This window comes from Sphaeramia orbicularis, chromosome 7 (genome assembly GCF_902148855.1).
Source record: "Sphaeramia orbicularis chromosome 7, fSphaOr1.1, whole genome shotgun sequence".
Taxonomy (NCBI): domain Eukaryota; kingdom Metazoa; phylum Chordata; class Actinopteri; order Kurtiformes; family Apogonidae; genus Sphaeramia; species Sphaeramia orbicularis.
In genome coordinates, this window is record NC_043963.1 from 20,188,027 (window position 1) to 20,200,150 (window position 12,124).

General features: G+C 36.8%; 1 protein-coding gene across 5 annotated transcripts in view; it reads left to right on the forward strand.

Moving 5' to 3' along the window:
- Positions 1-12,124, forward strand: part of espn (espin) — a 59,345-nt gene that overhangs the window by 32,519 nt on the left and 14,702 nt on the right. For 3 of the 5 annotated variants that reach the window (XM_030138763.1, XM_030138761.1, XM_030138762.1), the window contains exons 9-12: positions 2,645-2,876; positions 4,144-4,197; positions 10,491-10,636; positions 11,719-12,111. In XM_030138763.1, coding sequence (XP_029994623.1) covers positions 2,645-2,876; positions 4,144-4,197; positions 10,491-10,636; positions 11,719-12,111 — 825 coding nt within the window. The remainder of the gene's footprint in view (positions 1-2,644; positions 2,877-4,143; positions 4,198-10,490; positions 10,637-11,718; positions 12,112-12,124) is intronic. The other 2 variants (XM_030138764.1, XM_030138765.1) reach the window with 1 other exon arrangement.

The following is a 12,124-nucleotide window of genomic DNA, read 5'->3' on the forward strand; positions in this document are numbered from 1 at the left end:
TTCTTTTTTCTCTTTTTTTTCTCCTGTGTTTTGTTTATTTCCGGGGAGGCATTCACATAAGCCTTTTTTGACTTCTAACCTCTCCTGCACAATGATGTTACTTGTTCGAATGTTGTTGTTTTTTAAATTTTCTCTTGTTGTTTTATGATGTGCAGGTAAATAAATAAATAAATAAATAAATAGCTTTTTTTTTACTGCAACACATTAGGTAGTTGTGTATAATATTATTTTACTGGGCTGTGCAGCTGACTTTAGTGGTTATCGGCTCAGTGTTGGTTTCATTTTGAAGTTTAGTCACAGATAATTGGTATAAATTTGATCAGAAAACACATTTAAAAGTGAGGTTAAGGCAACCTTTATCTTAATAATCCAATCATTTTTAATACCTGTTGTATTTAATATATTTGTAGCCTAAAATTCATGATACTCTCTTAGTTTTTTTCTTTTAATTTTTTATTGGGAAGCAGATGCAAATCAATATGTGTCTGACACTGTAAACAAGAAATTTAAAACTACACACTTACATGTGCCAAGACATTAATCAAGCTATAACTCACAAAAATAAATAATAATAGATGTACGTATAACCACATGTACACATGTATACACATACATAAGTGAATCATTGCAATTGACAGTCATACCTAAAACAATAAAAGAAAAATAACACAAAACACCTGCATATTTTATAGCCCCTGAACCCTAAACAACCCCATCCTACAGATAATTTTCTGAATTTCATGACATGCTGGATATTTCAAATAAATACATAAAAATACAAAATATAAAAATACAAAATAATAATAATAATAAAGAGTTAAATCATAGATTGAGCTACATCGAGTGCCTCCTTCCTAGCTTTGAGGTTTTTCTTTTTTATCATTTTCTTATCATTGGTTGTTTTCATTGTTGGTGTGGAATGTTGTAAAAGTACAGAATTCATTTTTTCTGTAGATGTAAATTACATGTTAGAGTTAAACTTGTTTATATTTGCCTCTCGAGGAAATTTCTTGTTGTCATGATTTGTGTTTCCCCAGAGTCTCTGTGGACCTGTTGACAGCCTCATAGCTGCACAGGCAAGAGAATGAACAGTCTGTTTAAATCGTATTAATATCCCTGGAGAGTTGTTCTTATCAGCACTTGGATATCAGGAGTGGGGGTGTGGGGGTGACACGGAGTATAATCCACATTGAGCCAATTAAGGCCTCAGTGGGGCCTCTCCTGGTCTCAGAGGCACCCTAGCAGCAGATGGATTGGCTGATCAACTGCAGCAACGGCACGTGCCACCTTGACCCATCTGGACCAACCCCCCCCCAAGTCCCAGGGGGGGCTTGAAAAGTAAAGGGGCCTGCAATGACGAGCACGCGTCTGAGGAATAAAAGGGGTGGGCGGGGAGGGGTTAAATGTCACGCTCCATTAACTGGCTTCCAGCAGAGCTATGGCACGCTTTCAGAGTGTGTCCGACGCGTGCACACAGTGGGCGTGGGGGGATAAAGGACTATCACTTGCAGTGACAGATGGCATCTTCCCAGTGTTTTCCCTCAAAGTTTCCCCCTGAGATTAGGCCATATTAGCGCTGTTATTAGCAGCAGGGTATTATGTCTTTATGAGTTGATTAAAGACGGCAGGAAGCAGAGGGCGGATACATTCAACAGGCCTGCAATGCATCTGTCACTGAGGACAGGCTCTGCAAGAATTTAATACACTCTCAGCCCATCAGGCACTTCAGCTGGCATGCCTGTGCATGGACCACATAATCCACGGTTTAGATTAGCTACAACAATGAATAATTATAGAAATGTTTCAAGTACTTCAAAAGTCCAAACTTATTTGTAGTATTTTATTTGTTATATTTGATTACCTGTATTTTTTATTTTATTTTTTTTCAAATTTTCCTTCTTACAAACCAAAGTACGCAATATAACTTCCACAGTTTTGTTATCATTCTGATTATTGAGACCAAATAGTATGTTTTTTTTTTTGTTTTTTTTTTTATAATATTGTATTACATTTTCATCTTTTGACTAATGCATAGCTACATAGCTAACAAAGTCTCATGCAGCAATATGGTTGCAATCTGTAATCTAGCTGAGATTTACAATAGTATTAGGGCTGAAATAATGATTTCATCTGCAAAATCTAAATCTAAATGCAGTTTTTCTGGCAAAAATCAAATGTGTCACAACATACCAGTATGAATGATGCACTGTGGTGTTACAGAGATACTTCAGTATCACATACATACATATTATATTCTCTAAAAGTTAGGGAACATGCTTGGATACAAAAAAAAAAAAATCACCATGTTTATATTTTTGACATTGAAAATTGAAAAAAAAAAAACAAATATATATATATACATATATATATATATATATATATATCATTCCCAGTAAAGGTTTTTATTCGCATCCCCAGTGCTTGTTGTATTGTTGTTGTGTAATGATGGAGGATTTTATGTGAACTGCAGGATATCTTGAATTCCCCCAAAGGAATGATTAAGGTATCTTCTATTCTATTCTATTCTATTCTATTCTATTCTATTCTATTCTATTCTAAGTCATTACTCATGTCTCAATATCTGTCAACATAATCACAGTACAATGCTGTTAAGTTTGACGCTGTTCTTTCCATCTGTGTTCAGGGCTCAGTGTTATTGGACGAGCATGCCGATAACCCCGCCCCCAGCTCTGAGAATGGCCCCACTGAGGAAACGATCCCGCCCCCACCTCCACCACCTCCGCCGCCTCTTCCTTCAAGCAACCCAACGCCAACACCCCCTCCGCCTCCTCCGTTGCCCCCGGAGACACCAACCCAGAATCACTCAGCCAGTAACACCTCCACCAACCAGCGACGCCCATCTTCCTCATCAGGAAGTGAGTGTCTCGAAGCTGACTTTCATTTATCTCTTCATCCATCACCTTTATGTCTCTTTCTCCTTTTTCTTCCTGCACTTTTAACTCGTCTTCTGTACTGAATTCTATTGCACATTGTTGCACATTTATCCCTGGAAAGCATAGCGCCTAGTATTAACGGGAACATTGTAATCTCGCTAGGTAAAGATGAGTTAAGTCTGACCCGAGCATCCTAAATAACTCATTATAAATTAACGATGCAGATGCATTACTCTGAGCTCTGGTTTAGTGTTCAGCCATTTCCTTAAGTGCCCTGATACCCTGGTTGCTGCTATGTGACAGTGAACCAGCCGTTCTAGTTTCAGGGAAATTTTAACTGTTGTGTAATGTTGGGCGCATGCAAACATCATTACACAACCAGATATATAGAAAAACTGAAAATGTAGTTTATATATATACCAACACTACACTTCCAGTGTTTGATATATTCATGCAAACCTCTAGAAAACCACTAGTTTTGTAGGTGTGTGTGAGTAAAATCATGTTTGTATAAGAACATTTATTTGCAGAAAATGACAGTTGGTCAAAATCACAAAAACCTGTTTTGTTCTCAAACTATCCAATTTTTTAATCAGCACAATAATAATAGCATTATAACAATAAAGTTCTGACAGAAGTGTTCAGAATTAAACATTTAGTGGATTATCCCAGATTTTCAAGCACTTCTTTCATGCATTATGCTCTCCAGTAGTCTTTAATTTTTTCCATTGGTGCATAATGCCACTCCTGAAGAAAAAAATGCAACTTTTGTTTCTACTTTGTTTATAGTCTATGACCATTAATCTGCCTTTTGATCACATTCCAGAGGTTTCAATAGGGTTCAGGTTTTGAACTTTGGAGCGGTCTGTTAATATTTTCCAGAGTTGCATGTATATACACATATCTATCATAAACACATAACATTTCATCAGATGGACAAAAAAGTAAAATCATAATTGTAAACTAAGAGAGGCCTGATTAATTACAAGGATCCCTTATTATCGTTACTAAAACATGTGAAATGCACTGAAGATTATCAGATATGTGGAGGTGTGACTATTATTAATGAGAAATGACGCAACAGTAAGAAAAAATGTCTGCATAATATCCAGGGGCTGGCCATGCAGCATCTGTCAAATGTTTCTTCTTTCACTTGCTCCATTTCTACCTGTTTCTCTTTTTATTTTCCCTGTTTTTTTTGTTTTTTTTTCGCCTGCCGTGGTCTGTCTTCACTTGCTGCTCTGTCAAGGTGGTGGTCTTTCTGCTTCTCAGGCAGAGGGAGGGGCACTAAGACAGATGAAGTGTAAGTACAAACAACTACACGGTCTTCTATATGAGCTCTTTCTGTCAAACGCCTTTTATTTTTACTTGTGGTAACAACAAAATTACCTTACAGGGTGGGGAAGCAAAATTTACAATATTTTGAGGCAGGGATTGAAAGACAGTGTATGACCAATTAGTTTATTGAAAATCATGAGAATTTATTTGCCACAAGAAAATTGACATAATAGAAAATGTTTTTATTCTATGTGTCCTCCTTCTTTCTCAATAACTGCCTTCACACGCTTCCTGAAACTTGCGCAAGTGTTCCTCAAATATTCGGGTGACAACTTCTCCCATTCTTCTTTAATAGTATCTTCCAGACTTTCTCGTAATAGTTTTGCTCATAGTCATTCTCTTCTTTACATTATAAACAGTCTTTATGGACACTCCAACTATTTTTGAAATCTCCTTTGGTGTGACGAGTGCATTCAGCAAATCACACACTCTTTGACGTTTGCTTTCCTGATTACTCATATGGGCAAAAGTTTCTGAAAAGGTATGGATAATAGTGTTAGGTATGATTATGACATCAATATATGTTTGGTTTCAAAACAATTGACGTAGTGCCTGCTGAGAAAAAACAACTAAATGTTCATTGTAAATTTTGCTTCCCCACCCTGTATATTGAAATGTTTTGTCACTTTTTATTGTGCAGATTTCCTGTGCTTATTTGTCAGACAGATGGAAAGGCTACATGTTGTAGGCTACATGTTTCTCCATCAGTCTGACAAATAAGAAAAGGAAATCTGTATAAGTTCTAGTAGAGAGTATGAACCTAATTGGACTTTTTATCATGGTCTGGTAAATATCAAGTGATTCAGGCTGCTTTTTCATCTGAAGGAAGCTTGAAAAGATGCTATTCTAAGTAATTTGTGGGTGCAAAGAACAACAAATTGTACACTCATTCCTTAAAGTGGAAAAAGTACTCATCGCATACTGTAAAATCTACCGGTCGATAAACTGTAGGATGTTATTTTTCAGTTCAAAATGTAACTGAAAGATAACTTAGCAAACTCTCTGATCTCTTATTCTAACTGTGAATTTTATCACAAGTAACAACATAATATCAACATACGTAACAGAAAATAAAGCACACTATAAATTTTGATGACGTGCTCGAAAATGGACCATGTGCACAGCTTGTGAAACAGCTCCTTATCTCAAATAAACTGGAGTTTTAAGGACAACATACATTTTAGCTTTGCAGAATCACTGACAAGCACCTCACTGGGCCATATACTGTATATGACAGTCCTTTTCTACCTTTAATACCGTGATAATTAAACTGTAACCTCTTAATTGCTCCATTTAGGAACCTCCATTTAGGCTCCTTTTCACAAGCAGTGTGTTTTATCTTTAAGCTTTGTTGACCATACATCCATTTTACGCTTCTATTCATGCTCTACATGTTACACAACAGCAGGATAGCAATAAAGCAATAAAGTAAAACAGCAGTAAATGTTCACTAATGACATGAATTGTACGGCAGCAGTAAACAGGCTGCGAGGTGGTCATAAAGTTAATTTGCATCCATACATCTGAGAGCTCCGGATGAATTTACAGCTCATGTGTTTAGTGAGACAACAAAACAGGTGGCAGCTGTAACGTGGATGGGAAGTTCCCGTTGTTTCCTGTTGATCAACGTAAAAGAGATTACACACATTATAATGTACAGGATGGGACACGTATCCTGAATTGCTTTGAAGGAGTCTAACAGATGCAGTAGCCAGACTGCTTTAAAATTTACAATAAGCAGCAGAAAACCCCTCTTTACGGTGGAACTCCCATCATGAAACTCCATTTATCAAATGTTCTCCACCTGTCACAGCTCCACCCTCCTTATTCTCACTCAGTCCACACCCACAGCCTAAACACAGTCACAGTGACAAGCGCACACAACCTCTTGAGTCATGTTGCACAAATTCAATCCAGTATTAAGTTATTTGTTCCTCACACATGTATTGTGGATAGTCCGAAACAGTGAAGACTTTTGAGGGAGAAAATGGGTGAAGGTAGGCTGTAATGGTTATATACTGTTAAAATTATTAACAAACTACCTTTTCACAGTGTAAGAGAACTAGTTTTTAAATATATCTTTTCTCCTGTTTAAGCACTAACTTATATAGTAAAGAATTCCATCTAAGGCTTTAACTATTGAGACTCCCTGATTAAGAAAGATTCAAGTTACATATTTCACTCATAAAATATTTCATGTAATTTAATTTCCTATAACATGACTTGTCATATACCGTCAAACTATATGCTTTATGAATATGCACTTAATGATGTGGTAAATTAAGCAATATTCACCATTAGAATCCCTCCATAACACTACAGTCGTGGAAATATTATGAAACCACCCTTGTTTTCTTCAATTTCTTGTTCATTTTAACACCTGGTACAACTAAAGGTACATTAGTTTGGACAAATATAATGATGACAACAAAAATTGCTCATAATAGTTTAATTTCAGAGCTGATATCTATCCATTTTCCATGTTTTCTTGATAATAACCAAAATCACTTCAGTTCTTACATCAATATCTATGGCATTGTACTGACAAAAACAGTGCTTCTGTGTTTTGTTTTCTGTCTGTTTTAGTCACATGATACACACAGGAGTTAGTACTTGATTGTATAACCATTGTTTTTGATGACTTTTAATGGTTTAATAATTTTTTTACGTGACTGTATGTGCAGTCATTTTTGGTTATACTGGGCAAAAATAAAAGCATAAAATAATAGGAAATGTTCATATGTGGAAAGCCAGAACCAGACAATGTTAGCTATTGTGCTCCGTAAAATAGTCATTAATTTAAGACTAGAAGAAGAAAGAACATCTGGTTTAAATACAACTGGGCTACTTTTATTGTATGTCATTTCCATTCAGACTTCTCATTGTTTACAGTCATGTCTCTTCTACCGCCACCATCCAGTACAAGCAAAATGCAATTAAGCTAAATGGTCTGAAATGTATTTTAACTGGTGTCCACTAATGGAGTAGATATTTTGCACAGTGTTATACTGAATCTAGGTAGGAGTAAGTGTGTTACACAGTTAAATTAAAATGTAAGGAGAATCTGTTGCATAAACCGAGGAAATCCATGTTTTTTGTGATGATAAAAGTATTGCATCCAAATCTAGCATTGTCTACCACCTGGTATGCTGTGAGACAAGACTGGTATTATAAAGTATTAGTAGTATTAGTATTATAAATAGGCTCTAACATCGCTATGCAGTGTTGGCATAAGGATTTTCAGTTTTTATTCCCTATTTTAAAATATCTACTACAGAAGAAACCATAGCTAATCAAATTTAATATGCAGGGATAGGTGATAAGTGTTTCTCAAAATGGGATTGCAGTACCATTTATGCCGTTAATGATGACAAATACAGAATTTATTTTGCATATTTACTCAATATGAATATACAGTCATGGAAAAAATTATTAAACCATCGAAAGTCATCAAAAACAATGGTTATGCAATCAAGTACTAACTCCTGTGTGTATCATGTGACTAAAACAGACAGAAAACAAAACATGGAATGCCTAAAAGCACTGTTTTTGTCAGTACAATGCCATAGCTATTGATGTAAGAACTAAAGTGATTCTGGTTATTATCAAGAAAACATGTAAAATGGATAGATATCAGCTCTTAAATTAAACTGTTATGAGCTATTTTTGTTGTTATCATTATATTTGTCCAAGCAAATGTACCTTTAGTTGTACCAGGAATTAAAATGAACAAGAAATTGAAGAAAACAAGGGTGGACTGTATCTAAAAGCCCATTACACAGAACAACTAAATACAGTAAAGTGTGGGTAGGATTCCATTTAGCTAGTAAAAGGTTATTTACACCGACATGTCAATTTTTATACTTAAGTATTCATGTATTAAAAAAGCTGAGTCTAAAATAACATATTTCACAGTGAATTTTCTCATTTCAGTAGCTGTTTTAACTAAATCAGCATTTAATTTCAGAGGTTACAGGGGTCTCTCTCTCTCTCTCTCTCTCTCTCTCTCTCTCTCTCTCTCTCTCTCTCTCTCTCTCTCTCTCTCTCTCTCTCTCTCTCTCCTCTCTCTCTCTCTCTCTCTCTCTCTCTCTCTCTCTCTCTCTCTCTCTCTCTCTCTCTCTCTCTCTCTCTCTCTTTTTAATGCATTGTGTTGTGAGGCTATAGGGGAAAGTAACTGAGCAGTGGGCATGTGAGTGCGTGTTTACGAGTGAACTATGTTTGCTGTACCCGGGGGATTGGTCTACTATGGACGACTAACAAGCCGGGGATTGAAAGGTGACAGCGTTAGTGTGTGTGTGTGTTAATTCGTGGGCCGGCTTGCCAATGGCTCGCTGTCACTTCCAGTTACGGGTGATTCCTTTAGATTTCCCCCAACTGTGATGATGGGTCTTTAATGGAAAGCCGGTCTCTCCTCCCCAATAGAGAGAGGGAGAGTGAGGGAGGGCGAGGAGGGGTGACGGTCCAGAGAGGCTTTGTGTTCGGCAGCTTCACTGGTGTTCGACTCTACACAGAACAGTTTTACGGTGTCACAAGAGGACTTTTTATTCCTCAGAGACTATATTCCTTTAGTAGAAAATGAATGATCGATGAGGGAATAAGGAACCATTGGAGGTTTACATCCATTAACCAGGTGAGGAGACGATTGGTTCTTGATTTATAGTAAACAGATGAAAGTTAAACTAATACACTGAAAAAGATTAGATGGACTTAATGCAACTATTACATGACTTGATAAAAGTGGCTGTATTTTTTAATTCCTCTGTATATTTTTGATTGTGCTTCATAAAATAACAGTGAAACATTGACATATGAGCTGAACTTAACACATTAGTAATACAAATATATCAGTATATTGCAGTCCTAATTTTCATTTATATCAAGTATTTAATGTGTCCTAGAAAACTGCACTGAATAAACTTCCTTTATTATAGCATTACCAATAGGGGTCATAGTTGACATCCAATTATTCATTATAAGCAGATTAGAGGGCATATGAGTTGTTGAATGTATACATTTTACTACAGATCTACTTGGAAAAATTTGACATGTCAGCATGAGCTTAGCTGAGCATAATCAGGTCAGTTGGCACGCAAAAAGAAGGTTGTGATCCCTCTCTCTCTCTGTGGGCTCATTGTAGTGAAATCATTTTCCGAACCTCCTGTCTGTCTCCTCTTGGCTTGTACCAACTGTTGATTCAACACATTTTACTTATATACTGGTGTAGCTGCACACTTGTGTAACTATATAAATATACGATAACATGACTTATCATATGCTTCTATATCTAATTTGAGTAGCTTTTTGTATAGTACAATTTCACCTTATTTCGTTTACTCCTTGCAATGCAATGCAAGTTGGATCTAATCCAAAAATCTAGTCTTATGTTTTATTTTCAGTGCTTTTGGAAGAAATTTAATGAATTCAAACAGGGGACTGATTTCACTTCTGGAGTTTCATTTTATACAATATGATATCCTCCTGAGACACAGCAATGCATTTATGTCCTCTGTAGATGACAACAGTTTCACAGCTGTACTGTGAAATGTGTCTGAAACAATCAAGGCATTTATTTAAAGTAAAAAAAGGGGGAAAAGGTACACTTTCCTGGTTTTCAGGAGGATATAATACAATATAAGAAATCATCAACCCTTTATTTTAAGGTATTAAACTATATATTAGGTATTATTAGCATATATATCACTTATATCTCAGTCTCTACCATATTTTACAGCAGTTTTTCTTCTCCTGCTTACTAATAGTAAGTATTCAAGTTATTTTATATGAATTACAATGTTAATCTACTTTGGGTCTTATGCAGTGGTGGCAGTAAGAAGCAAGAAATAGTGTCACTGAAGTACCTCATGAATTTCAATACTGGGCAGATTAGAAGTTTAGACTTATATTTTAGCACCATAATGGAGATTTTCCTCCATCAAAATGTGAAAAAACACTCACTAAGGTTCCAAAGTAAGCAAATCTAAGCAGACATGTATCAGAGGCATTTGCTCAATGAACCATATCGACCTCCCGTCACTGTCCAACAAGCTCCAGGTCTGTATTGTTACCTGCCTGATCAGATGAAATATTTAACACTGAAATGCCACCCAGCCTCTCTCTCTCCTTCCCTCCCTCTCTCTCTCTCTCTCTCTCTCCTTCCTCTTTCTGTGTGTCTCTCTCACTCTCTCCATTTCTCTCTACCTTAACTCTGTCTGTATTTCTGCCCGGTTTCACTTTTCTACACCATCCTTTTGTCTGCAGGCACAAAATCTTTCAACATGATGTCCCCCACTGGCGACAACTCGGAGCTGCTGGCAGAGATCAAAGCTGGGAAGAGCCTGAAGCCCACGCCTCACAGTAAAGGCTACACCACTGTGTATTCCAACAGCGGACCCACAGGCAATAATGTACGTCCAAGGCACTAGTCTAGTTTTATGAAGGGATTCATGACCTTTAGAAATACTCAAAATAATAGCATCTGACCTAATGAACTGTACAGTTATTTTAGCTAATAAAATCATCTTCATCATAAGGCCCTATTACACTAAATGATCTTATTCTCATATATTTATTCATATTCTGTCATATTTTAGTTGTTTTAATTCTTCTTCGTGCATTGCAATTAAATTGCATTCTTTTGTTTTTATCTCCACCGGTTCTTGTGTCCTTTCCCTTAAATTATATACTGATTTTTTTTTTTTTTCTTTATACTTTTTATGACCAATGTTTCTTGTCTCTCAGCGTTACAGTAAATGAGGCAAATCCCTCTAGATATTGGTAATATTGATTTAATATAGGTTGAATGAATAACAAATTACCACAATGACAATGATGTGAGATTGTAATTATCCAGTTTCAGAAAAAGTTCTGTGTGAAACATTGTATAGCATGAAATATTATATAACCTGAAGCATAACTGGAGTGAAAGAGAGACAAAATTTCTTATGATTAATTAAGTTAATTTGTCAAGACTATAGATTTCATATATTTAGACAATGGATGAACTGTGACCCATTGGATTGTGAGTCACTATGTTAGTGTTTCAGAGCAGGAAGTGACTATATTTGGACAAAATGGGGGAATTCGGAGCCATCACGCAAGGGGTCATGGGTGAGCAAATGCTAATTGCTAGTTTACAGACTTGGGAAAACAGGAAATTTATCAAGCACTATGTAATAAAGTCATTTTATGATCTTGTTAGTTGAATATATAGAAATCAAGGCCTCCTATTGACCTGAGATCTTCTTATGGGAATAATGATTTAAAAACATGTATCAGATCACTTATTAAAGGGTCCAAATAAAACAAATGAGTCTGAAATTACACCTGGAAAAAGGATTATCAACTTAGTATTTAATGACAGAAGTTTAATGTAAGTTTATGGGAGCCATTGTATTAATAAAACAATACCTTTAACAGTTTAACTCTATTGTTTCTGCGTTAATACCTCATGCTCTCCTGCCTATCTGTGTCTTTATTTTGTCTCCAGGGAAACACCTCGTCTCCACCAGAGACCCGCACTCCTACTCCACCAGCCAAGGCTCCATCCCCCCCACCATCCAACCCCACTTTCACCTCCCCACCGGCCACCCCGAGTCCGAGTCCCAGCCCGACAAGCTCTGCGCCACCCAAGACTATTTCAAACTCTGCAAGCTATGAGCATCTGCCCTCCAACTCTGTGGTCAATGGGAACGGCAGGGCCAACACAACGACACCAACACCAGCAGCAGCAGCAGACTCAGGCCGGAAGACGAGCCTCGATGTGGAGGCGTTAGTGCCCACCCACGACGAACAGGGAAAAGCGATCCCTGAGTGGAAGAGGCAGGTGATGGTGCGAAAGCTTCAGGTCAAAATGCAAGAAGAGGAGGACCATAAGCGCAAGGTAGGAATGTGGC